Genomic DNA, 27,911 nt, shown 5'->3' with positions numbered 1-27,911 from the left:
TTTTGGTCATTATTTTTTTAAGATATATGGATTTCATTCAACTGGGAGTCGAGGACTCCCAGGGGGCCACGAGAGGGTGCTAGGCTAGGAAAAGAAGAAAAAATGAATTGAATTGAATTGAAAAAATAAAATACATGTAAATATAAGATTATTAAAATATAATAAAATAATAAAAAAGGTCGGACTAGTACTAAAGAGCAGATGGTTTGGCGTTGGACATAGCGCGCCAATGCGCATGCGCACAACACTCAGTGTACCTCATCTCTGTGCTGCTGCCCAGCCTCCAAACAAGCGACGAGCCACTGGGATCACCACACACACGCTAGCCCTTTTCCTGAAGCCCCTGAGTGAGTAATGTGCTACATTTTTATTTAAACAATGCATTTTAGCATAGTAATATGGATTTTATGTCAATATTTTAATGGAGTTCACGTTCAATTAGTGAATCTCACGCGAAGCCGTTAGCGAGAGGCTAGTTGTTTTCAACAAAGCGATAGTACAACAAAGCCTCGCTGAAATAACATGGCCAAATTCACTTGTTTGCCCGCTAAACCGTTCTATGCCTCTTTATTTATTTGTAATCTCTATTTCTGTATATTACGTTTGGGTGTGAGTGAATTATAGGGACTTGGGAAGGTGTGTAGACGGTCAGTGTGGATGCTAACTCGGTTAGCCAGCTGCAGCTGCGCGCCATCTTTATGAGTGACTGACTGTGTGCTAAAGCTAATCAGCTGCTCAGTTCAGCGCGCCCGCTCTATTTCCCTCCACCACATGCACAAATACAACAGGAGACATTTATTTCGTAAATATGCTATCGAATGGCAATATTTGTGGTCGGAGGCTGGAGGAATATGAAGGCTGTGTTGGAAACAATTCAGTTTGATTAATTGCTTTTATAGTTGTAGCAGATGTGTGCAGCAGTTAGATGAGAATTAAGTTAATCTAGTGTTGGATATAGCCGTCTAAGTTTTAATACCTTATCTGTTGTGTTTTTTTTAATTTTTATTTTGAAAATAGCTCATTTTATTTGGAAATAGTAAATGGCCCTATTCCGGTGAGGCAGCTTGATTGTTTACGCGGTAATTCTGCGGCTGCTGCTGTGGTTTCAAACTAAACACATGTGCTCTCATTAAGATTAGCTAATGAAAATGTGTAGGTTAAATATGTAGTTAACACTATTGTCATCACTTATTTATACCCAAGGTGTTCTAAACCCCTATGACTTTTTTCTCCTCGGTAAAAAGTCTGAGTCACCATTTACTTTCATTTAATCGTTTTTCTCCGTATTATAAGTGAATGGTGACTAAGACTGTCATTCTGCCTATCTTCCTTTGCATTCTACAAATAAAAAGTAAGTCTTGCAGGCCTGGAGCAACAAAAAGATTAAATCACGACAGAATTTTCTTAAGTAAATGCTTTCAGGAATGATTTGAAAATGTGTTATTTGACATGTCAACAACAGAAACCATCATTGTAGTGTTTCCAGCTCAGAATGAATGCATGTTATTATTACCTTTGAACTAATATATTAATAGCTCAGTTTTTACACACAGCCTATATGGGATTGTTTACAAACTGAGACCCAGCTGTTTGTTTTGGGGAGAGTGATCTGATATGAAAATATCCTCTATACCCGTATAGTATTTTTTTATCAAAATGTCATAAGTTGGTCTTCAGATGAAAGGATATACTTCACTGTGGTGATGTCACTGTTGTTTTTTCCAGTCTATAATACAGAGTCTTGTAAAATATGGAATCTGTGCGTGGCATAGCTGACTCTCTGTTCAGCTTAACTTGACTGGCTAGACTATGTATTTGCTCAAAGATTGGTTTCCAGAAACATGGAAGTGTTTATTTTGATGTTACAGCCAGTTATGTATTTACATGTTGTTGTTGTTGGTGGTGTTGTTAGTATTATTGGTGTTTATTAGATTGTAATTGTGTTGTTCGGGTGTTTTGATGTGTATTGATAACATTGTACATTACGGGCTGCAAGGCAATTTTTGGAAATAGTTCTGGTAATAAAATTTAAATTGAAAATGAGATGTGCCAGACTTTTCCAATCATTTATTCCGCTTAAACCCCATCCCTTTCTTATCCGCTGCAAGCTCTCATTCAGATCTGTCTGAATCTAATTAACAACCTGTGGATAGGCCTGAATTTTTTTCCTTTTCTTATATGTTTCACTTGAATGAACTTCAATGCATAAGGTACACAAAGATGTCGCTGCTTTCACTTCATTGTGGCTTCTAAAGTGATTTTTAATGCAGTTGCAGTATTGTTCGTCTTCAGTTTGAACAGCATAATGCTTTTATGACTTACGTCATGTTTCTTGTTTTTAGGTCAAAGGTCGGGCCCTGCAATGGGATGTGGTCCCTCTCAGATGACTGAAGAGCTTAGAGAGAATCCGAAAAGCATAAAGAGAAAGCACATTGAGAATCAAAAATAAGTCTGCCTGTGCAGAGTAATAAAGATCCCTTCCCCATTAAGCTGTTTTCCCCCTTTTCGCCAATATGTCAACGGTCACTTCAGCAACCCCAGAAGCTCCTGCGATCACCAACCCTCCTCCCCCTGAGGTGACCAACCCTACCAAACCTGGCCGCAAGACTAACCAGCTGCAGTACATGCAAAATGTAGTTGTCAAGACACTGTGGAGGCACCAGTTTGCATGGCCTTTCTACCAGCCTGTTGATGCCATTAAACTTGGTCTTCCGGTGAGTGGATGTGAAAGACAACTTTCAATGTAATAATAGCTATTGTAATTTTACAAATCCAGGTTCTGTTAATTGAGTTTTCATTTGAGAATGAGAGCTTGTCATTTAGTTGATCCTGTTTGGTTTTATATTACTATGTGACGTTGAAGTTTTGGTTTGTTTTAAAGACTTTCTGCCCTTTTTTTTTTTTTGGTGTCCAGGACTATCACACGATCATAAAGAATCCAATGGACATGGGCACCATCAAAAAACGACTGGAGAATGTGTACTACTGGAGTGCAAGCGAGTGTATGCAGGATTTCAACACAATGTTCACAAACTGTTATATTTACAACAAGGTATGGCTTGGCACAATCTGGTTTAAAACTCAACATGATTACACTGTACTTGTTTGGAGGAGAGGCTGCTTTGGCAAATGCAATCCATGTTTATTTCTTGTTGGTTTTCTCAGCCAACAGATGACATTGTGTTGATGGCACAAGCGTTAGAGAAGATCTTCCTACAGAAGGTGGCCCTGATGCCTCAGGAGGAGGTTGAACTTCTTCCTCCTGCCCCAAAGGGCAAAGGGCGCAAACCAGCAGGGCCTGGTAAAATATAAATAGTCTGCATGATGAATTGATCATAACATTCATGCATTAGCAAAAATCAAATCATTATTTTTCCAATAATATGAATGCAGGTCAGCAGGATGGGTCAGTCTCTTCTGGCTCGCCCACTTCTGTTTTCCCTGGTGCCGCCTCACCGAGTTCAGAGACAGCAGTTGTATCTCCAGCTCCAGTGCCCACCATCACTCCTAGTGTACCAGCTGTACAGAACACAACCACTGCCGCCGTTATACCCGGCATGCCTCCGTCGCAACCCACGATCAAAGTAAGTCATAGGACCTCTCAGAATATTACTTAATATAAATACACTGACATTGCCTCACAATCGGCTTTGTCTCCCCTTGTGTTTTTTTTTTGTTTGTTTCCTAGAAGAAGGGGGTAAAGAGGAAAGCAGACACAACCACCCCTACTACCTCTGCCATCACCGCCAGCAGGAGCCAGTCACCCACCCCTCTTTCAGAAGGCAAACAGGCCAAGGTGGCATCCAGGCGAGAGAGCACTGGTCGCCCCATCAAACCCCCTAAAAAGGATTTTGAGGATGGAGAGCTAGGCGTACACGGAAGCAAAAAGGGCAGGCTTTCAGAGCAGCTCAAGTACTGCGAGGTTATCCTTAAAGAAATGCTTTCAAAAAAGCATGCTGCATACGCCTGGCCTTTTTACAAGCCTGTTGACGCAGAGGCTCTCGAGCTACATGACTACCATGACATAATCAAACACCCCATGGATTTGAGTACAGTGAAGGTATATTGAGTTTGCATACAAAGTTGTAATGCCCTGATTTGTACTTTTGTTACAAGGAATTGTGGTTCAGCTTATTGAATAAATTTTTTTTTTTTTTTATTTGTTTGCAGAAAAAAATGGACAGTCGAGAGTACCAAGATGCACAGAGTTTTGCTACAGATGTCAGATTAATGTTCTCAAATTGTTACAAGTACAACCCACCTGATCATGAGGTGGTTGCTATGGCCAGAAAGCTGCAGGTGTGTTCCCACCCCCCCCATCTCATTTGGAAATATCTTTTAATTTCTTTATTTAAAAGATTGAATTGTTTAATGATATTGTGTTTTTTTTTTTTTGTGTGTCTCTCAGGATGTGTTTGAAATGCGTTTTGCAAAAATGCCCGATGAGCCAGTGGAGGTGGCCGGGGCAGGCGGTGTAGGCGGGGCCGGTGTGGTCAGTAAGAGTACTGTCAGCAGTGAGAGCAGTGGCGACTCCTCCACCTCTGACAGCTCCGACTCCGAGGAGGAGAGGGCCACCCGGCTCGCCGAGCTGCAGGAACAGGTGGGTGCGGAACAGGTGGGTTTCAAAACAAGGACCAAGTACCCTTAACCTCTCCAGGCTCAGAGATGTTCTCTCAGGCCTCCCAATATGTGTCAGCCCTTCTGATTATCCTTTTCGCACCATACCCACATATGACTGCTTCAATCAATGTTCATTCTCTGAAGGACCTGGAGGGGCTTCCACTTAAAATAACCCCTCCTCTTCTTTCACAGCAAGCACCTTTCTGTGTACTTGTACGTAGAGCTGCATTTTAGCCCTCTACCGCAACCAGCTGCATATACTGCTTTGCATTAAATCCCAGAATGCCTAAACGTAGATCTAGTAGCATTTTTTGTGGCTTTGTTTATGTCTTATTGGAGCTCTATATCATACTTTCTTCCCTTGCCATTTTCTTTACCAGTGTATCTCTTTGGAGCACCCCATTGGTAGCAGACAGGGGATAAAAAACGGGTGCACCAAGAATAATCAGGTGATTTTACTTTTCATTTCCCTGTCCCTGCCTATGAACATTGTGTAATAGCTGTACAGTTGCTTTCATTATTTGTATTAGATGATCAAATGTATGATATGGATGGTGAGATCAGCGGTAGAGGGTTAAAAGCAGCAGAAAAATATTGACTTTGTTGGGTGGTGTTGGGAATCCAGCCGTGTATGTTTAGGATGGAAGTGCTGAAAGTTTTGGGAATGAATAGATTGTGTGTGTGTTTGTGGAGCGTGTATGTGAACTTCCTTTGTTCATGTTGGCTTGCTTTGCATTTAGACAAACTCTTGCTAGTTCCAGAAAATAGTGCGAAGCTCTAACTGCCCTTTATCTACATTTATATATTTATAAGGACTGTTTTCATAGCATGAGACCCTAGTCTTGTGGTATTCAATGCTTACCATGGCTATGTGGTTAATAGGGGTGTAACGGTCTGGTATTGTCACTGTTTTGGTTTGTTCTGTAAATATCAGAACACTGCATTAGATCAGAGATACTGATATTTAGTAAACTGCAGAGGCATTGCTAGACACATAGTTTGTGTGGGTTTTTTTTTTTTTTTTTAAATGTAACTCTTTTACTTCAAGTTGTAAAGGGCAGAATTGCTTCTAAAACCTTATGTCCTATTCTTGATATTCTTTTCATTCTGACATGCACTCTTATTCTTGGAATCACAGATAATAACAGGCATGAATTATTTTTGCTTGTCCAGTGTTAAGAATTTTGGAAGATACTGTATTTAACAATAGTAGTAGTAGTAATAATAATACTATTGTATTATCTTAATAATAATAATAAGTACAATAATCATTTATTATTATTATTATTAATATTACTTTATTTTAGTAATGGCAGCTGTTTTGTGTGTTTTGTTCTTTAATTGAATACATTTGTTTCTTTGGCACTGGAAAACCAAAATGAATGAAGTCTTTAGTTCTCTTTGATAATCAAATGTAAATGTCATGTACAATTAGCAATGACTTGGAGTAGATCACTAACACCCCCTTCTTGGCTCTCCCCAGCTGAAAGCCGTCCACGAACAGTTAGCCGCTCTTTCTCAGGCCCCCGTAAGTAAACCAAAGAAAAAGAAAGAGAAGAAAGAAAAAGACAAGAAAAAGAAAGAGAACAAGCACAACAAATCCAAGCCAGAGGAGAAAGGCAAGCCAGGACAGCCACCGAAACCAGCCCAGCAGAAAAAGGGTCCTGCCAGAAAGGCTAACAGCACTGTTCCAGGCAACAGGTTTGGTTTTGTTTTTTTTAAAGATGTTCTGGATTTGTTTTATGGATTCAATCTAAAACAATTAAGGTCTAAAGATTTTCTGCTGTATGGATGGCACCTTCATAGGCAACCAAAGAAGGGTGGCCGAGGGCCAGGCTACGAGTCTGACGAGGAGATGTCGCTCCCCATGACATACGATGAAAAACGGCAACTGAGCCTCGACATCAACCGGCTGCCTGGAGAGAAGTTGGGCAGGGTGGTCCACATCATTCAGTCCAGAGAGCCTTCGCTGCGGGATTCCAACCCTGACGAAATCGAAATAGATTTTGAGACGCTCAAACCTTCCACTTTGCGTGAGCTGGAGCGATATGTCAAGTCCTGTTTACAGAAGAAACAGAGGAAACCTCCACGTAAGTGCACTCTCTTGGCTTACACACACAGCTAGATGCCAGACTGCACTGCTGTCACTATATTTAAAGCTGCAGTTTGTAACGTTTGGCATTCTAGCGGTTAATAAACAGAACTGCATGCATCTTGTGAAAGAATACTGTAGCCAGAGCTACTTCTCTCTGTTTATGTCTATGACGAATCACGCAGGTACTGGGCTACTCCGCAGCAGTACCTACCCGAACCAGTCTAAAATAGTCTGAAAATAAACATTTATTATAGGTGTACTGTAGTGATTCAGGACAAGCTAAAAACACTGTTTGAAAAATGGATTCATGGTGTACTCGCTTATTATATAAATTTTGAAATCAGAAAAAGTTATGGACTGCAGCTTTAAGTAATTACCAAAATATGTTAGCTTTCTGATTTAATGTTTTGGATTTGTTTTCTTCTATTTAAAGCTGGAGTTTATTAGCATCATTCAATTTTGTTCATTTCACAAATGTTTCCTGTTTTGGTTTGGTATGTAAATGCAGACAATTCTGTAACCACTGTGTTTCTCTCTTTGGTCTCAGAGAAAGGAGGCTCAGGCCCCTCTCGGCTCAGTGGCAGCAGCAGTTCCTCAGACTCGGGCAGCAGCAGCTCCAGTGGTTCAACTTCAGATAGCAGTGACTCCGACTGAACACTTTTTATTTACTTTTTTATTTTTTTAAAAACATTGTATGCAGTCAAGGTTGTTTCCCCTGAGACTTTTTATAAGAAAGAGAAAGAAAAGAGACAATAAAAATGCATCATGTCAGAACTTTTTTTTTTTCTTTTGGAAATGTCATGAAGAAAATTACAACTAAAAAGCAAACTAATAAATTGCTTTTTATTTCCACTGACTCTGAAAGGGATGTCCAAACTTAACTGCAAGGAGAGGAAGACTTGAAGCATACTTTACGGTTCAAATTCTCTTCCACGGCGTCCTGGTAATGTTGTACGTTACCAATGCAAACATAAGCCATCCCATCTCAACAGAGAGAGCAGAAAACTGAAAGCTCACACTCTTCTCTCCAGATTTGACTTCTGTACCAGTCTGTTGTATTTATTGTTTTTTTTTTTTTTTTTTTGCTGTGGCCTCATATTTTCCCCATTGGGCACTGTGCCATTATTGATTTATTTCTTTGTATTATTGTTCTCTCATAAACTGAGAAGTGTGTCTATGAAAATCATGCCTTTCCCAATGTCACAACACTTAGGTAGTCTGGGGAACAAATGGCTTTAATTAGGCGTAACAAGCTCTCTAAATTTAATTTGGCCATTATTATAGCTGTAGAACAATATTAAAACAGAATCATATACTCTTCAGCTAATAAATGTATGGTTTAGGAAAATATTTTGATGGGAATCAAGTAGATTTGGTGGTTTTGTACAGATGCTTTACAATGACGTGAACATGTAAATCAGTAAGCTGGATCACATGCGGACTTCCTGTCTTATTAAACGCCTTGGTCAGCAATAAAATATACAGATTTCCAAATAGTCACAACAATGACTGACATTTGTACATCAGATAACTTTAGATAAGGTTAGAAGTGTTGGTGATGGGGATACTGATACCTGGAAGCAGTAAATGTCGTTTGTATCTTGATCTATACTGCCATGTTATAATAATGATAATTATGATGCATTTCTTAATGTTTATTTCAAATGTTTTGACAATGGTAGTTAAATCGCAGAGTCTTCCTCTTTTCACTCTCTTGCAAAATTGATTCATGAATGTAAGTCTACAATAGATCTTATGAATAGTACGCAGTTCCAATCAGTTGGGTTTCAAACAAGTTGTGTTCCCTTAAAGTTTCCCAGCCATTCCTTCTGTGGATTGCTTTACTATCCAATATCTCTTAGAATAACTATGCGTTTGATTATTTTCTTAAGTGTTTGTAAGATATTGTAATGTCCTCTCTAATTACTTTATTTAAAGAAAAAAAAAATTGTAAGTATTGTAAATGGAACTGATATTTGTTTCGTTTTCTGATGCATATGGTTTATGGACAGGTGTTTTGAAGACTTTTGGGACATAATTGAAGAAACACTTAATTTTGTAATAATTCTGACAAAGCTAAAATTCATGAGGGACATGTATCTTTCAGACTAATTAAAACACTAATAGACATAGTCAAAACATAATTATTTTAAGGTTAATCATGTTATTAATGATTTTGTTGTCTGTCTGTGGGTGCACATAACTACAAAGCTTCCCTAAGTCATTTCTGAGTGTCTGATACAAATATTGGTCAAGTCCTATCTGTTTTCTAAGAATGATTTTTTTTAGAGACGGACTGAAAAGAAGAAAAAGTGTATGACTATATAGATAAAGTATATATATATAAATATACAACTTAATTTCATTTTAGGCCCTGATTTGAAAAGAAAGTTCCTTTTATATTTAAAACAAAAAGTTTACTTTTTATTTTGACATGCATGCTGATTTATTGTATTTTTCTTAAAAAAAAAAAAAAAAAAACATTTTGAGCTGTTTATAGTTATACTGTACATGTCAGTCATGGAAACAACAAAATCAAAAATACAGTGTGAGTAGATTTAGGCTTGTTTATTGCGATACGGGCCAGAGAGGGTTGGGGCATTGGGTCAGAGGCAGTGGTAGAGGCTAACATTTGATGTAATTGCCTACCTGGAATGTCTTGTATACCGGGTACATTTTTTTCATAAAATAAATTACAAATTGCCTTTTACTTTGTGTTTACTTTCAATTTTTGCTCATTTGTCGCCTTCTGCAGTTTACCATAAAAACTTAATTATCCATAGCTCATCATTTGATTAGTTCTAATATAGAACAGAACATAATAATGGTAACATAATAATGGTAATGCTCTACATGGATATTCTGATATTTGGTAAAACTAGTCAAATCTTTCTATGACAGAAGTGTCATCATGTGAGTCAACATGACCACCGAAAAACCACCACTGGCCACTAGATGGTAACAGTGTCCCATTTCTGATCGAGTTTATTATGTCTGATATGATTGCTAGTTTTAATGTTACAAATTATTATAATAATCCTCAAAACAATTACTACAGTGTTAGTGTCTTCTGTCCTTGGGTGTTATATAACCCCAGATTGATGTCACATACATTTCAGTTCCTGTAAGGAGATTTCACCAACTCTTAATAAATGCTGATACTGGTTGATAGGGTATAAGAGACATGATACTGGCCCAATCATTTATTCAGTTACACATGTAACTGTACATCCTTAGGGTTTATAACCCCCCTTCTGAGGGGAGGAACATGTCACCTTGTTGCTGCAGTGTTTAGAACATGGTCCCCACTAACACAATACTGCAGAGACCAAGATGGATCAATGCTTTGAGTCTTGTGACAGCTACTCACATCTGTCTCCAAAAGCCATCTTTCATCTTGAATGTGCTTTAACCAGTTTTCATATTTGTCCCTGGGCAAAATAGTCACACTACAGCATATTTTCCATCCAGACAAGCAGAACATACATGTCTCATCTATGCAAATTCTTTTACCGAGGTGAATTGAGGGTCTCCACAAAAATGGAGTGAGATTTTTACTATGTTACTATGTCTTAAGAATAAACAGTGGAAGTGTATTTGGATTGCACATGTGCTATATAAATTAAATGGCACACATATTAAGCTACATTACATGATTGAAGGCTCCCAGAAAATCTTATCAAACTTATCCATATAAAAAGCAGCCTGGATTAAATTGCAATAACAAAATAATATGTAAATCATTACAGTTATTAAGATCATTTAATTGTAATGTAATATTTTAAACAGTTTAATCTAAAAGTAAGATGAGTCAATCAGCCAGTCATTTTTGCCCAGTAAAAACATTGTAAAACATTTGACATTTTCTTCACATGTTCGTATTTACTGTGATGTCTCCAGAATTTCCTAAATAATAATAATTAAAAAAAGGTAGTTATTTTAGTGAGACCGACCCTCTCCTCCTCCTCACACGTGGACGAGCGCGACCGGAACCCAGATGCGATCTCTCCGCCGCGCGCCCTTTCTCCCGCTCCGCGCGCGCTCACGCCTGCTGCTCGCTCTCACTCACGGCTCACGCGAGCGGAGAAATCAAAACACTCCAACCATCCACACGGAGATGAACTGAGAAACAACCGAGAAACCATCGCGAATCAAGGCACGACTGTCCAGCACCAAGACCTCGCGGCGTTTCTCTTTCTGTGGAAGCGAAAGGAGCGGGACGAACGACAGTTTTCGCGTTAAATACGCCAGAGTTTGTGCGTTTCACTGAACGCTGTGATATTTTCCTCAAGAAGTTTTTAAAACAAGTTTGGACCGGATTCTGTTTGGAGTTGGACGTTATTTAACGTTAGTTCACATCCCGCCTGGTGCGCGAGCGCTTGTGAGGAGCTTTCTACTGAAGACTACAAAACATGGATTTATTCTTTATTTTAATGGTAAAACTTTGACAAACCGTCCGATATTGCATGTAACGGCTGCTTTGCAGTCTTTTCCAGCATTTATTGTTGAAGAACATATCTATTGTAGTCCTGAGAGACACATTTTTTTTTGCTGTGACAGGATGCGTTTACAGAGCCAAATATGTCAGTCCATGATGAAGAAGAGGAAACTCATCTGATTCTCTGAGGGGAAACACATCTAAATCATATTTTAACATCATACTGTACGATATTTCTTCGAGTTCTCCTTTAATTTAGCTTACTAACTGGATTATTTCGTTATACAAAGTCCTGTGTAGCTCTTTAGTGGATAGCACTCAGCTGGATTTAATTCGTTAAAAAAAGTTGTTAAGCGTATATCCTTGTGAAGATCGTTCTCACGCAGTTGACCTTAGGTACTTTAGTGCCCTTTGGACTAAAGAGGAACTGGGATAATTTCACATCAGCATTATCTTGGTACGTGCGCCAGGCTGTCAGACATATAGTTTCATTTTGGCCAGTATTCTGCATCATTTCTGTCAATATGGAGGAGTGGAGACAGTGCGGTCGCTGGTTGATAGACTGTAAGGTTTTGCCCCCCAACCACCGGGTCGTTTGGCCCTCAGCGGTGGTGTTTGACCTGGCCCAGGCGCTCAGAGATGGGGTGCTCCTGTGCCAGATGCTGCACAATCTGTCTCCTGGATCCGTGGACCTAAAGCAGATCAACTTCCGGCCTCAAATGTCACAGGTAAGTTAATGTTCACGACTGTGCTTTTAATGGCTGTATTTGAATGCTTGTCACATATGCAGGAATGATTGATGATAGCATTGACAGCCGGAGAATGTGCAGTGTTGTTCTAATAAGTTGCCACTCTAAATCGTATCAACAGGGGGCGTTGTCGAGCATCAATGTCTGAGCAATTACAAATAGAACTGTCACAATCGATTAATCGAAAATGTTATCTGATCTAAACCGTTTGATGTTTTATGGAGTCATTCTCATTGTTTAAGATGTTGAAATCTTTCTCTTGAAATCTTAAGTATAATTTTAGGGTCTCACAAACAGCAAGCAGTTGAATGCAAAACACACACACACACACACACACACACACACACACACACACACACACACACACACACAGAGGTATCTTTTAAACTTTCCTTTGATAAAAGCATGTAAGTATTTATAGCTGAACATCTTTTGTATCACTGTACATACTGCGTAGAAGTTTGATCATCTTAAAGTAAGTATATGAGGCTGTGCGGGGTTTAAAGGTGAATGTTAAGAAAGGGCCAAGGCTCTTATCTCTGTAAACATAAACCGGGAAAAGCAGCAAGTTCTTTGTGGGTTTCAGGAATGTGGCTTTCAGCCAGTGCTCTTTGTGAAGGAATGTGTGGCAAAGGCAGTTCCTACCCGTAAATATGACGTGGTTGAGAAGCATGATGCAGCCATTTGTAAGTGTTGACTGTTTTGAGAGGTTTTAAACACGTCTCACTGTGTCTCCCACCCCTTCTGCATGTCTTGTCACTGTTGAATTGGATTTAAACCCTTATGTCATGTAGTCTTCATAACTGTGCTATGTAGATTGAAATTTGCATTGGGATCTACTCTTAAAAACATGTAAATACTAAGATAAACATTTATCCTTATTTTGAACATTAGTTTTTGCTTTCTAAATCTTTAGCATCACAGTCCTGCAGCTTTTAAATTACTGCAGTGATTTGCAGATTTATGGGTAGTTGACATACCTCATATTGCAAATTATTTTACAATTTATTTAATTTGTTTTTTTTTATTTACTGTGCCTGTCTGTAGGGCTGCAGTTTGGCCTAAAATTGTGAGATTGTTTGTCTGTATGACTGTATAATAATAATAATAATAACGATGATAATTATTTTTAAATTTTTTTTTAAATAAAACATTTATATTACGATAATTTTATTTATAATTTTGATACTTAATTTATGGGCTCTTATCATAAAAAGTTTGGGAAGATGGATGGTGCATGTTATATTTGACTCAAACTCAGAGTAGATGCGGAGATGAGTTTGCAGGGAGTAGCATTTGCTGTGAGTCGCCCTGAGACACCGAAAACACCAGATCATGAGCTGATCACGTGTAAATGAACACAGTGCTGCGCTTCACTCTGAAACATGCTGCACATATATTTATTTAATTAAATCATAGCCTTTGTGATTTGATAATTACACTAAGGGGTCATTCACACAGAACATGTTTTTGATTTGAAAAGAGCAAGACTCGTGCAGCGGAATAGGGGAAAAAATGCAAGCTTTCGAGACACATTTGAACTTTCATGTGCGAGATGCTGTAAAAGACAAGACTCGTGCAGTGGATAAATACATCCGTCTAGCATGTATTTACATAGATAAACAATGTAAATGTAGCACAGTGGAATGGAAAAATGTGTTCTGTTTGAAAAGCCATGTCATTATTTTGGTTATTTGCGCAGCCCTAGGAATGTTTAAAATGGTGATCGGTTACAGTACACTCATCCCTTACAGATTAATATAAATTTTGACCTAAAATCTTAATGTTGATTTAAAAAAAGTCAATGCACACAGCCCCTTTGCAGATGCAAACCTTTCTTTTCACAGCAAACTTGGACCAGATATATGCTCAGTAAAAACATAAAGAGTTTTATGGCCTTCTTTTACTGACCATGGCGTGATTTATACCTGTACAGATGTTGTCATATGACTGTATAGCTGTTTCACCCAGCACTTATAGGCTTTTGTTTTAGCTGTTATTTCTGAGGCAGTCATAGGGACCTTTGATCCTCCCACAACAGTAGCTTCCTCAGCATGGAAGGGTTTTGTGTGGTATTACGTTGTGACAAATTGGTTGAAAGGGAGATCTGGCAGCACAATGGAAGCTGTGATTTATACGCAGCAAAGGTCACTGTGTGCTTTGATACACAGTGGTTGTTAATTTACTACCGCCATTAAATCAGGATGAAGTGATTATGTGGGCTGTTTGTGGTGGATGTTCATCGATACTGAAGATTCTGTTCTGCATGCTTCACATGTTCCTCGTTTTAGTCCAGTAGGCCTTTTTAATAATCACATTCTTGTGTTTGAGCCTGCTGATTGGCAGTCACTATAACACCTATTATACCGGTAAAGTCTGGAAGGAAAGCCTCGGGTGTTAGTTAGCAGACAAGTGTTTCCGCAAATAATTTTAGCGAGCAAACACTTAGGCATTGTACATGCAAAGAATGTTGTAATAACGAGTAAGTCAAAGCCCACGTGCCAGTACTGTTGGTATCAGCCACACAGAGAGATGCTTTTCCTATCTCTCAGATAATAATTGCTTACATCACATGTCCATGAATGTTTTATTTGTCTGTGGAGTGCAAGGGATTTGCTCCCTTTTCAGTGGAACAAGTCCTCTTCAAATCAGTGCTTGTGTATTTTGAGAAGATGAATTCTGGTGTCTGACTGAAAGCTTGTTTTAATAGATTAGCTCACCTAAAAATGAAAATGCTGTCATATTTTGTTTACCATTCATGTTGTTCCAAACATGTATGCTGCCTTTTTTTTTTTTTTTTCTTCTTCTTTTTTTTTTGCTGAAACCCAGAAAAATTGTTATAAAAAGTCACATCTAACTCGAACTCCAACTTCCAAAATAGCATGTAACATTCAATTATTACACACCTGTTACCTGTTTGGCCTTCAATGACAGTGATTTCAATGACAGTGCATAATCACTTTAAACAGTCGCTGTAAAGATTCTTCAGGAATTTCTCCGTTTTTTGAATCTGGTTTTGAATGACATGCAGTATTTATATGGGAACATTACAAACTGGAATTATGTGGATTGTGTATTTCACTCTGTGTATTTTACTATTTAGGCTGTATTATTTGTTAGCAATACTGTTAAATAAATCTGCTTAATGATAAAGTATAGCCATCAACACAATGCGTTAAGGTGAATATGAGGTCTCAAAAAGAGGGGCAGTTCATTTCCTCTGGCTCTGTCTGACAGACGTAGCTTGGTGGGTTTTGAATTTTTGAAGTCTACATTGTTCTTATATTTTTCCCCACTTTTTTTATTTACCTCAGGTGGTTGGTAGCAACTTATACCTTAGAGATGATTCAGCCGCCAGCAGTGAGAATGTGTGTGTGTACTTGCATGCAATACCTGTGTGTTTAGTTTCCATCACCTCCGGCTCGGCCCGGGGACTGTCTTGGGACTTCAGTTTTAACAGTGAGGTCTGGCCCCTCTCTCTTTAGGGCTTTGGGGAATTCGCAATGTCTGTTGTTTCCTCTTAGAAAATGCAGCCTGTCTTACAGCACGTACGCAGGGCAGAGATAAAGAGAGACGAGTCATTGCTCACTGTAGCACTTTTATGCATTTTATTGTACTCCCCATTTGCCTTTAACAGCCTATTCATTTTAGCTCTGTTTTTAGATACGTTCATTCTCATAACTCTTGTATTTCTGCTGCAAGGATAATGGGTTTCATCTTTGAGATTTTTCTCTGATTTATTACACAGAACCACCCCCAGTCTCTCTCTCTCTCATACTTTTGTTTGCACTTTCAGCCACAATCTCATACAAGTTACTTTTGTTTTCAGACACTGACCACACTTCCTGGCCTCTGGCATCTGTTGGAGATCTCTTTGTGCTGGATCCTGATTCTTTTTTTTTGTGGATTTGAGTGGTTATTTAAACAAGCTGAAAGAGCAGCATGAAGCATTAAATACACTAGCAGAAACCATCATCACAATAATCATGCATTCATAATAGAGAATATGGGCTTTGATGATTAAACTCCGAGACAAAAGTGAATGGAGTTGTGGCATAATGGTAGGGTGAGCGACTAGAGTGTCTGGAGGCAGGCGTCATTGCTGTTAGCTCTTAAATGCGTGCTGAAAAGACCATCAGCCTGTCAGGATTAATTTGGAGGCATTTAATTGTGATACTCAATTCACAAAACTATATTACACTGACCAGAGCCTAGCATTTCAGAAGGGAAGCTCCTAAATTCAGTATCAGTACCAGCCTTTCTGAGGCAGAGAGGTGGATGTGATGTGAGGTCAGCCTTACTCTCTCACTAGGTTAATTTAATCTAGCATGGCCTTTCTCTGAACTTTGACCCCTGGCAGCTGGGCACAGGTAATTTAATCTATAGAGCTTGTTAGGGACACTTCCTGCTCCATGCAGCTGTGACCAGCTGCATCAGAGAAAGTGTAAGGATTGTAAAAAGGACGGAAATATGAGACTACTCAATTAAATTACAATATACTCAAATCCACTTTATTTGCAGACAAAAGATGGGAGGTTAGACAAATACAGTGCTGGTCTGTGGTTGCCAGGACTTGATCTTTCATGTCTGTGTGCTTTTGTGATCCATCGGGTCTGTTGGAATGTGTGGAACGGTTTACTCACTGGTTCCTGTTCGTTCTTTAGGGAGACCCTTTATTAAGGAACAGAGAAAGCAGTGAGTTCACAAGGATGAAGCAAGATCTCACACCGTGACCAGACATGTTTAGGAGTCCAGGCTTCACTGTATGTTTCAGGTTGCAGTGTTTCCCATACATTGACTTATTTGTGGCGGACCGCCACAATATCAAAACTGACCGCCACAAATAGATTTTCCAAAAGGCTTTGATTTCGTTGAATAAACATGAGCACTGCACGTTTAAAAATCAAAATCCTGCGCGGATGTTTTTAAATCACTGTATTTCAGAAGGAATCCGACTGTCTTCAGAAAATTTTTGATGTCATTTTCATTTTATCTTGCATGTAATGCCAGATAAAGCAGCGTTTGTGAGCGGAGCGCAGCTTTGTGTACAGCGTTACCGGGGAAACCTCTATTTCTCGCACTCTAAAAGCATCTCCGTGGCGGGGGATTACTGCCACAAATAGAGTGTAAGGCTGTGGGTAGTCTCAGCCTCAGACGTCACGCCCACGGACCGTTGGGTGAACATCTGATGCATATGGCACACAAAAGTGGAAACACTTCAGGAGTTTCAAAGTCGTCATCGGATTGGTTGAATTATGCAGGATTTCTGGGAGACGTGAGGGTCTTTTTTTAACGTTCCGCCTGGAAACAAAGATGCCGTGATGCCAAACCCCCTCATGAAACAAGAAAGCCATCGTGTTTACAACTGTGACAACTGCTTATCAGGATCAACTAAATACTGGATTTTCAAAAGTATGTAAAATACGTCCGAGAGTTTTCGTCTGTTATTGTGGCGACATTTACATACCCTGAAACGTGACACTGAACGAAACAAACTGTGATTGGTTGTTTGACATGTCGGTCAAATGGCCTCATGGGCGGGCCTTGGCCAATGAAAGCTGACATGGATTCCAGAACTTCAGCCGTCAGTCTGAAGTTCTGGCTACGCGAGACTAGGCTGTGGGAAACACTGGGTTGATAGATTGATCGCCCGAGCTCATGAGAGGATATTATTGCAATTCGCGGTAGCTCTGCTAAGCCAAATTGCTGTTGTTTAGAGGGCGGATCATGTTGAAAAGCGCAAGATATATGAAACCTTTCAGAGGAATTCATATCCAAGAGTACAGAGGGAGGAGATCCAAGAGTATGGCATGCAATCAACAGGATGTCTGCATAAGATTTATTTATTTTGTGCTGGACCAGTTGTGATATTGCAGTAATAAAATTCCATAACAATGTTATACATAAGCAATGGGTTATCTTAAGAGTGATTCTTAATAGTTATAAAATTGGGGCCCAGGGAAGAGAAATGATAATTGAGAGACTGAACAGTTGCATTGTTTCAAAACTCTTGCAGCAAATTATTTCTCATTTTAATGCCCAGATCATTCACTGGCCTTCGGACTCAACATAGCCAGGAGGAGATGGAGTCCCTGCAGGGATTTGAGACTGCAACTCCATCACAAGTGACATTCCGTTCACAAAACGAAATATGAAGAGAAACCCACACAGGGAGCTTATGTTCGTAAATGAGACCCCATCTGTGAGCAGTTTGTTGTGGAATATTAACACTGATGAGCTGGGGAGTCAGTCCTGACGTTCAGAGCGCATTGAGCCGGGCATGAGTACACAGCGCCCAGAGGCTTAGAAGGGCGGTAAGGCACAACCGACAGATGGCTGTTTTTTTTTTTTTTGACAAGCAGCATCTTCATACACCATAGTCATCTGTGCATACTTCTTGAAAACGTTCAGCCTGTCTTTTCTCATTGTCTCATCTTCTGGTGAAGTCTCAAGCTCCTAAGCGTTCTTGATTCCTGCCTCAGGATGTTTAAGACATAGAAACTGTAGCTGTCAATGCTCAAAAGACTGTCTTTTTCACACTCCCACATTTTTATTTATTTTATTTTTTTGGATGCAGCCTACTGTGGTATTTGCTGAGGATTGATTTTAGCTTCTGACTGGGGTGGAGATGATAACCATCTGTATGGTGTAGAGAGGAGAAGCAGACAGTCTTCTCCTCCTTCTCCAAGCACACTTCCTCCGAGCACTTCCTCCTGCCAGCCCCTCAGTGGGTATGACGATAAGCTTCTTAATACTTTCTGCTATCTCTACCAACAACGTCAGAGATACGATTGTCTCTAGAGACCCGGTTCATTTGCAGTGCTTGTTTAGTAACATTTTAGGATGCACTGATTTTTCCCCACCAACACAAAGCTAACCAATATCCCATTACTGAGCAGAATTGATCATATCTCATAAATGGCTTTGGAACAGGAGGAGCCGTACAGAGGTAGAAATTGCAACATTAGAGAGTCCTGTAAAAGGCTGCTGTGTATTGATCTTATCCCCAGCTGGCGAGCTCATTAATCATGCAAACAGGAAGTTGTGTATTGTTTCCACCCTTCTCCTTGTTGCTTCCCTGTGAGCAGATTCTGGATTAGTGGCAATCTGTTGTTAAACTGAGCTCAAAATAGAGCTAGGCACTAGAAAATTCACTTTTACATCAGCCAGCTATATTCTATACATTTATAGCTCTCTGTTTTAATAAATTTAATAGGCAAAAATGGAAAAAGGAAGGTAAAAGAAAATTTTAAATAAGATCTTTTAGCAAACAGATTGTGGTTTGAAATGCTACTTTTCTTATGATTTGCCAGTAAGTAATTAGTGAGTAATGAAATATTGCAGCCCAAGCTGTGGTTATTAAAGCATTTTTTTCTGTTAACAAGAATATGATGGAGTGTTCTATCACTGGGACATGACTACTACAGTGAGATGATTCATAAAAGTTAAATAACATTTTCTTTGATAATTACTTTTCAACGTCTGCTTTTTCTGTCTGGTAATGGTTAATTATTCTGTTCAGTTCCAGACAATGTTGGATCCTGTACAATAATGTTTAGTGGGGATGTAATGATATTATCAATATTGTAATATCGCAAATTCGCAATAGCAACACTGTCAATTTTATTGTGGTCACATGACAATAGGAAACGACAGGTCCTCAGGGCAAAAAGTGTAGTTTTTAAAATATATTTAAGCTTCTTATTCTAACATAAAGGGTCTTCAAAGTTGTGTTTTGGGCTATTATGCTTTGGCACAGTATCTGTCAAACAAACTAAAACTGAAAGCACAATATAATTGCATGTTTCAAAGTGAAGTGCACACATTGTTCAGGCGATCAGCTCGTGATCTGGTCTTTTCCGTGCCTCAGAATGGCTCCGTTCACAGTGAATGCAGTGAACTCGTTTATTGCACGTGCTGTGAGTTTAGTGCGCGTTTGGGAACGCAACGGCCACCAGTTAGCATTATTTTCAAGGCAGATGATTACAGATTACAAAGGAAATATTGGGACGTTTTTTTTTTTTCTTTTTTGAATAAAATGAAAACTAAAAGACTTTCAAATCACATGTGCCAATATTTTATTTACAATAGAACATAGATAACATAACAAATGTTTAAACTGAGAAATTTTACAATGTAATGCACAAAATGAGCTCATTTCAAATTTGATGCCTGCTACAGGTCTCCAAATAGTTGGGACGGGGGCATGTTTACCATGGTGTAGCATCTCCTCTTCTTTTCAAAACAGTTTGAAGACGTCTGGGCATCGAGGTTGGTCCCATTCTTGCTAGGGATGGGACGATACACCTACCTCCCGATTCGATACTATCACGATATTTGGGTGCCGATAAGATATGTATTGCGAATTATTATTTATTTATTTATTTATTTATTTATTTATTTATTTATTTATTTTTAAATAATTAAAAAAAAAAATTATTATTATTATTTTTTTATAAAGAATTTCGATTCTACAAGTATTGCAATTCGATATTAGTATGTGTTGCGACTTTTGTTTTTTGTTTTAAACTCTAGACCAGGGGTACTCAGGTTCCCTTAAACTACTTAAACTACATACGATGCGAAGGGCCACAAATTACAATTTGCATCATCAGACTTTATTTAAGAAAATATTTGCAGATTTACTGATTTAGAAATACAGTTTATTACTTATCTAAGTCTTGCTTGTCCTTGTCCTATTTAAAATAAGACTGAGCATGAATATATATGTATATGTGTGTGTATATATATATATATATGTATATGTATGCGTGTGTGTTTGTGTGTATATGTATATGTGTATATATATATTTATTTATTTATTTATTTATTTATTTATTTATTTATTTATTTATTTATTAGAGTAAAATCTGGAACAGAAATTGGATTAAAAGTTTGTTTTGCTATATTGAACAGAGTAGCCTATTGAACAAACTCAAAATGCTAAAACTAAAAACATTCTTGAGCAAACATAGTTCACAAAGTACTTTACAAAGAAGTATTATTTGTCATATTTATGTTAACTATATAGTATCAGTATTTTATTTTTAAAATAGATATCACTTCTCCCACCATGATTCTAAAAAAACCCCCCAAAAAAACAGACAACTAAACAAAATAATATGTAACTTACTAGAGTTTCTAGAAATTTTTTTGCTGCTGTCTATTTATAGAATACAATATTCAACGAATTGATAGTTAAACAAATGATTCATAACTCATAACTTCATGACTTGCTCATAAAGACTTTATTTGTTTCATTCCTGAATGAATCAATGTTTTTTTAACGAATCTCAGTTTAAGTCACTTGTCTCCACCTGCTGGCATTACGTTGTAATTGATACAATCTAGTAGTGTTGTCACGGTACAAAAATTTCTGTATTTGGTACCAATACCAGAGAAAATCCACGGTTCTCGGTACCAATTTCGGTACCAAAGCAAAACAGAAAAACATGCTAATTTAAAAACACAATATTTTTATTAATAAAGTCAAACAAAAATATATGATGTGTGTGTATATGATATGACGCTGGTTTAGTTTACTCAAATGAAACGGTCCAATGCTCGTGAAGTGACTCTCAGAGCAGTTCTGGAGATGTAGTTTATGTATTTATGTCCTCATTTAGACAGCAGACCCTGAAATCACCGCGAGCGTCTTGGGCTGTGACGATAACCGCATCACCACGGTAATGAAATGCCGACCGCGGTGTTGAGGTCATCACCGTTATCACCGCATTTTTTTTGCAAGGTATTTGCAGGATGCAGGGGGGCGATATGGACTAGTATCTAGTTTGTTACTAGATACTAGTCCATATCGCGATTTGATTTAAGTGCAATGACCTTTTGATTAATTCATCCAAACTTTGACAAATTTCATAACATTCCGTGTTAAACTGTAAATTCAGTTTTTAAACTAGGTTCCGTGATTCCGTCCGCGTTTTCTGCATCATACTGCATCATTTCTGCAATCATACGGCCCTGCGCGTCAAGAACCGGGTTGACCGGGTACTCGGTACCACCGGTACTTAAAAAAACCTGGTACCGTGATGTTTTAATTTTTTTAGTACTGACTTGGTACCGAAGTACCGGGTCTTTTGACACTACAATCTTTATTTGAAGCATCTTCACTTTCAAAAAGGTGATTTATTCTATTTTGATCGCTAGACAGCAGTGTTTATATCCAAACTTTTATTCCAGTACTTCTGTGATTATTTGAATGTTTGGAACGTAGAGATAACGATACAAAAGACTTTGTAAAGATGTTTCATATAAGTAAACTGCTCTCTCTAGATCAGCGGCAGCGCGAGCGCAGATTTGAACGTTACATTGTGATTAAAGGCTTTAATAGACATATGAATCCTGTCATTTATGAACAAGATTGCGTGGGTGATTGAATCTGTTCGCGATCTGACTATTTATTTAAATATCCAACAGTATACGACAATAAACATACAACGTGACAATATATGGTTTAACTGTGTTCTTCAAGCCATCTCTCACAAAATGAAGTTATTTCAAACACTCGAAAAAGTTGGGAAAAAGTAGAATGTTATACTTAATATACAGACTGTCACAATTAAAAAAACACACATTTGTTACTATTGCGATTCGATATTACAATTTATTGTGACTTTTTATTTGCATATTAAAGACTAGACAATGGAAAATAGTTGATTATACACTTAAAGAGACTGTATGTGATGAGTCATATTAACAAAAACAATGCATCACATCTTTCTAAACTTTTATTTCAGGAGCATACACATACACAGTTTATATTTAAAGTACCAAAACCCTGAACTTGCACATGAATATAATCATAGACAAATGTTCAACAAAAATACTTTCTGAAATAAAATAAAGTGCTATGTTACTTTGCATACTGTTTCAGTCACGTTTAGTCATGTTTTCCTGGCAGTTGGGATTCAAAACGTGAAGGTGCAGTAAGAATTCTGGAAGAGGTTTGATCCTCTGCCTCCATCATGGTTTTGCTTTCTCGTGTTGGCTTGATGCGTATATGACGTAATCTAATGCAGCGGCGCTGCGCACGCAGAACGATCGTTTTTATGACATCAAAGCACCGCAAGAGCTACAGAGAGCAGACGGCTTTCGAATCGTTCTCGCTAGTGTTGTCAAAAGACCCGGTACTTCGGTACCAAGTCGGTACTAAAAAAGTGAAAATGTCACGGTACCAGGTTTTTTTAGGTACCGGTGGTACCGAGTACCCGTCAACCCGGTTCTTGACGCCAGACGTTCGATGATTTCCGCGATGCAGAAAACGCGGACGGAATCTCGAATCCAGTTATAAAAACTGAATTTACAGTTTAGCACGGAATGTCACGGAATTTGTCAAAGTTTGGATGAATTAATCAAAAGTAGGTCATTGCACTTAAATCAAGTCGCGACGTGGACTAGTATCTGTAAATATTAAGCCGCAAAAGTCGATTCAAATATGAATCCCGCATGTTCTGCGAGTCTCTGTGTGAGTGAATGAATGGCAGAGACGCGCGGTTTTTTTCTTTTTTTTACTACATACACTGAAGCGCGCCTGACGCTCGCGGTGATTCATCATCTGCCGTCTCAATGAGGACATAAATACATAAACAACATCTACAGAACTGCTCTGAGAGTCCCCTCGCGAGCATTTTACCGTTTCATTGAGTAAAACCAGCGTCATATCATATAGCTACACACAGAAATGTAAAGGTATTCACGGCAACCCCTCAAAATAAAAGTTCATCTTAAAGACATTGTGCCAGAAATATAATTTTATATATATATATAATTTTTTTTTATTTTTTTTAATTTTTTTTATAAAAGTCACAATATTTCTTCTATATTTTAATTTTAATAGTAAATCCCCTTTATTTACCAAAACAATACAATGTGTTTAAATTTAATTAAATTTGGGTGAAACTTGTTTACTGTTTTTCATACTTTTATTACTTGCGGAAAAAGTTGAAACACAATTTAAATAAAGTATAAAGAATGGCATTGATTTTTGTACATTTTTATTTTTGTTTGACTTTATTAAAAATAGTGTGTTTTTTTTAATTAGCATGTGGTACCGAAATTGGTACCGAGAACCGTGGATTTTGACTGGTATCGGTACCGAATACTGAAATTTTGGTACCGTGACAACACTAGTTCTCGCGGTACTTTGATGTCATACGCTGATCGTCTGGGTGGTGCTGCTCCAAGTCAAACGCACCTATACATTTCGCCCTCTGTTGGAATTATAAAGCGCTTCTCCCCACCACCTCTTAGGAAAAATAAAATAGGGTAAACGTACCTATTAAGCTCACGTACCCATTATGCACACTTCCATTTTTGAGATGGATTATAAAAAGAAAAAATAATTTATTATCCTACTTGATGTCTTAACCAATTTATATGTTTGTTACTATATACCTCCTATAATTTCAAGTCAATCAGATCATTGCACTCTGAGATATGAGTCTCCATGTGTTCACACTGTCTGGCGGCCAAAACTTTCACCAAAAGAGGAGCCCCTTAAATGTGTGTTTTTTTTTTTAGATGTTTAAGCCTTTATTTTGGGTAGGTTTCACTACTTATTGTAAAATTAAGAGATTAATGTTCAGACTTAATGCATACTATAACCTGGAACTTGGATGTGGGAAATAATTACGTTAGATCCAAAAGATAGTTTTAGAAACACAGCGCAGATGCTACAGAACACAGTTAGCTGACTAGCTGTATAAGATTGTGTGCTACGCTAACATATTACTTCACAGGCATTACTGGCTTGTACTTTTACATCCATAATATTATAAATTGACGGTTTAATGCTTGTCTGTCGTTTTACAGTGCTGTAAGTTTTAAAGATTTCATATTATTTTAAGGTGAGCTTAAATGGTGCACTACTATGAAAAACACACAGCTTCAGATCAATAATAAAGTATAATTTCATAGATATTGTTAATAATAGTTGTTCATATTAAAATATGTATGAACTTAAAACATAACCTAGATTATTTATTTTGCAAAATCTTGTCATTTTAATGAATATTACATGAAATTGATTAAAAATAGTTGCTGCTCCAATTAAGCTCAGTGTGCTCCCTTTAAGCTCTTTCACATTGAACATCTATGTAAATACTTAATAAACAGACTTTACATATAAACTGATGGTTGTCACTTTAAGTTAAGTTAATCGATTTTGTATGGAATCTGTCGACTCAAATCTGCAGACTAGCTCAGACCTTTGCCAACTAGTGTCAGCCTCTCCAGACTGTAAATCTGTGGAAAATTTGGGCAAAAATCATGTAGTGTATTCCAGCCTTAAGAGAATATAAATAAGTTGATATCCATTTAATAAGAGGCTTCATAATGAGGCTAGTTTCTGTATTCATCCCCACGAATGAAATGTTTTATTGGTTTGTCTTTTGATTTTTTTTAATGTTTTTTAGCTGAACATGGACTAGTATAGATGTTGCAATGTGCTTAAATGACACTTCACTATGAATACATTACTGATCAAATTGAATGCCTTGTTGCTTGATTTTAGTGTTCTGGTTTTTTTTTTTTTTTTTTGCAATTGACTTTATACCTTCAAAAAAATATTTTTTATTTATTCTTTAAAAAGGTTGTTTAAAATAAACAAAAATTTTAAATAAAAGATGATGTGAGCTTAATGGGAACAGGGGTGTGCTTAAAGGGTACAAAAATGTACCCATTAAGCACAGCCAGACTTTTTGCATTTAATAATGTATAATTGCTTTTGTCCTTTAAAATAGAATTCAATATTTTTGTGTGAGAGATTAATATTTTTTCAACGTAACGTTTTGTACTGAAACCAATATCTTGTGCACTAAAAATTACTCAATGTAGATTTTGGTGAGCTTAATGGGTACATTTACCCTATATTCTAATGTCTAATATTCTATTGTTTAGCTTCCTAAAACACCAGTGTGAATGTAATTTAGACTGAGACAGTATACCACAAATAAAAAGAGGGTTGAGTCCCCTTTAAAGTTTAGGCATAAGTCAATTCACTGACTTTTCTGACTTAAGTTTTCTTATTTAAGAACATGGGTTGGAGCTCTTAATTTTGAACTCTCAAAGTGCATTAGATATAATAATTTAACTTTAAAATGTACAAAATTAATTTTTTTCTCCCAATTCTTCATTTGTCTTTTTTTTTTTTTTAATATTGCAATAAATATCGGACTTCATATCGCAATATTATAGTATCATGAGATTTTGATATTGTTACATCCCTAATGTTTAGTAGAGATTTGTAGTGATCTGTCAGACAAGATGCTCCTGTTATAAACAGTGAAGCTCAGAATAAATCGTGTATCAGTTGTAATGCGTAACTCTGGAACTAAAATGTCTTTGTAAAGAGCAACTGTTGACACTATGGGAGTAGATCTAAATTAAATTACGCCTTATTGTGGCTTACGTAATCTTAATTATTAATTTTTTTTGATTAATTGGGCAGGCCTTGTTCCTGGTTATGTCACATGTGATTGTTAGGGTTTGGTACTGAAACCCGGTACCAATATGGCACCGGTACCTATGTAACCGATATGTACTTAGGGCTGCACGATATATTGCATGCGATAGTCATGCGCATCTAGTCAGTAAAGCCGGTTCCGTGATTAGCGGTAAATCTCCATCACCTGTTTTCAAATGGAGCGGCATTTAATACACAGAGCCGTAGTTCACTGACAAGCTACGCAATATCACGTTCAATATCGCAGGCGATTCATCTGCGATTCTGAGCGCGAATTGTGTAGTTTGTCAGTGAACTACGGCTCTGTGTATTAAATACCGCTCCATTTGAAAACAGGTGATGGAGATTTACCGCTAATCACGGAACCGGCTTTACTGACTAGATGCGCATGACTATTGCATGCAAAATATCGTGCAGCCCTAACTAGAACCGAATCAGAACAGATTTCGGTGCCTCATTTCGACTTAAAAGCACAACTCGGGATATGAGAGCAGCCGAGGAGCACGTGAATGCACTTGCTAGCTACTACTACTCCATAGGCTACTAATACATCGATTAGCAATGGATTATAAATATATTTAATTATTATGAAAATACCAGAGATTAAATAACACATATAAACTATACATTGTCGTAGTCGAGTGTTTATTGTATTTATTTTATCATTCAAAACGTTTATATCTTCTGTTTACTCAGTTACAGCGATAGCAATGCCTTTGTCCATATCCCTGGAACTTCACGAGTTCCGCTACTTCTGTGACTGAATATGTGGATTTTCTGTGCGAGGGCACCCTCTGGCGTTCAGTATGAATGAAAAAGACATCATGTGTTTAGTACTAATGGCCAATCCAATTATTAATTGGTAATTTATTTTTATTTTTTTTATAAGTATCGGTTCAGGCACCGGTACCGTTTTAAAAGTATCGATTTGGCACCGGTATCGAAAAAAAAAAAAAAAATGATACCCAACCCTAGTGATTGTAACAGTGGGTGTTTTCTTTTCCAAACAAACCATGAATGAAACCTTTCTGGATCAGGAACAAAAAAGTTTGTTGCGTGTCACCATCTGTTTGATTATAAATATGAAAATACAGTATGATTTTCATCTCTGCTGTCAGTCTGGTGTGTGTCAGTAGGCAAATTTTCCCTGGTTTCTGTGCAGGGCCAGCTGTTGGCAAAGGGAAAAGACTGTAAGATGCAAACATTTCTGTCACAGAGAGAGATAGACAGGTTATTTATGTATACTGTATGTATATGAATAAAGATTTAGGAGAATATTTTTTATGAAAAAGTGTCCTAAAAGTGTTTTTTTTTAAAAAAATTTTTTAGATTGTTGAATTACAGATTGCACATAATAAAAAAAACTTTAGGTTACTCATGTAACCCCGGTTCTCTGATAACACGAGTGAGGTATCTCACCACACTTCCCTCAAATGTTTGAAAGAGAACATATTTTTATTTTGTGCAAAGATGCACAGAGTGTCTATAATAAACTACACTGTACTTGTCAACTACAGGTGATTGCATGTG

At 37.7% G+C, this 27,911-nt stretch overlaps 2 protein-coding genes across 12 annotated transcripts in view; both read left to right on the top strand.

Annotated features, from left to right (window-relative positions):
* The first annotated feature begins 192 nt into the window (after positions 1 to 192).
* brd3a (bromodomain containing 3a) lies at positions 193 to 9,425 on the top strand. 5 transcript variants are annotated; one of them, XM_058757395.1, is made up of 12 exons: positions 193 to 347; positions 2,343 to 2,714; positions 2,915 to 3,052; positions 3,166 to 3,301; positions 3,394 to 3,584; positions 3,692 to 4,060; positions 4,171 to 4,299; positions 4,409 to 4,615; positions 5,001 to 5,069; positions 6,104 to 6,321; positions 6,427 to 6,710; positions 7,263 to 9,425. In XM_058757395.1, the coding sequence occupies exons 2-12, from the start codon at positions 2,514 to 2,516 to the stop codon at positions 7,367 to 7,369; spliced, it is 2,049 nt and encodes a 682-aa protein (XP_058613378.1). In that variant the 5' UTR covers positions 193 to 347; positions 2,343 to 2,513; the 3' UTR covers positions 7,370 to 9,425. The 5 variants fall into 5 exon arrangements, with proteins under 5 accessions (XP_058613378.1, XP_058613379.1, XP_058613377.1 ...); XM_058757396.1 differs by having other exon boundaries at positions 3,689 to 4,060; positions 4,409 to 4,600; XM_058757394.1 differs by having other exon boundaries at positions 3,689 to 4,060.
* A 1,257-nt stretch (positions 9,426 to 10,682) lies between these two features.
* vav2 (vav 2 guanine nucleotide exchange factor) overlaps positions 10,683 to 27,911 on the top strand; it is a 201,381-nt gene continuing 184,152 nt past the window's right edge. For 6 of the 7 annotated variants that reach the window (XM_058757393.1, XM_058757392.1, XM_058757390.1 and 3 more), the window contains exon 1: positions 10,683 to 11,881. In XM_058757393.1, the coding sequence (XP_058613376.1) occupies positions 11,678 to 11,881 (204 nt within the window). In that variant the 5' untranslated portion in view covers positions 10,683 to 11,677. The remainder of the gene's footprint in view (positions 11,882 to 27,911) is intronic. The other variant, XM_058757388.1, reaches the window with a different exon arrangement.

This window comes from Onychostoma macrolepis, chromosome 21, assembly GCF_012432095.1.
Source record: "Onychostoma macrolepis isolate SWU-2019 chromosome 21, ASM1243209v1, whole genome shotgun sequence".
In the NCBI taxonomy this organism is placed as follows: domain Eukaryota; kingdom Metazoa; phylum Chordata; class Actinopteri; order Cypriniformes; family Cyprinidae; genus Onychostoma; species Onychostoma macrolepis.
The sequence above is the reverse complement of the archived record's forward strand: the minus strand, read 5'-3'. Positions and strand labels throughout refer to the sequence as shown.

Excerpts from the sequence above, each read along its gene's own strand:
- brd3a (XM_058757394.1), top strand. The coding sequence starts at position 2,514 with ATGTCAACGGTCACTTCAGCAACCCCAGAAGCTCCTGCGATCACCAAC. Across the intron at positions 3,585-3,688 it reads CGTCGCAACCCACGATCAAA|AAGAAGGGGGTAAAGAGGAA; the intron begins GTAAGTCATAGG and ends TTTGTTTCCTAG. Across the intron at positions 5,070-6,103 it reads GGTGCACCAAGAATAATCAG|CTGAAAGCCGTCCACGAACA; the intron begins GTGATTTTACTT and ends GGCTCTCCCCAG.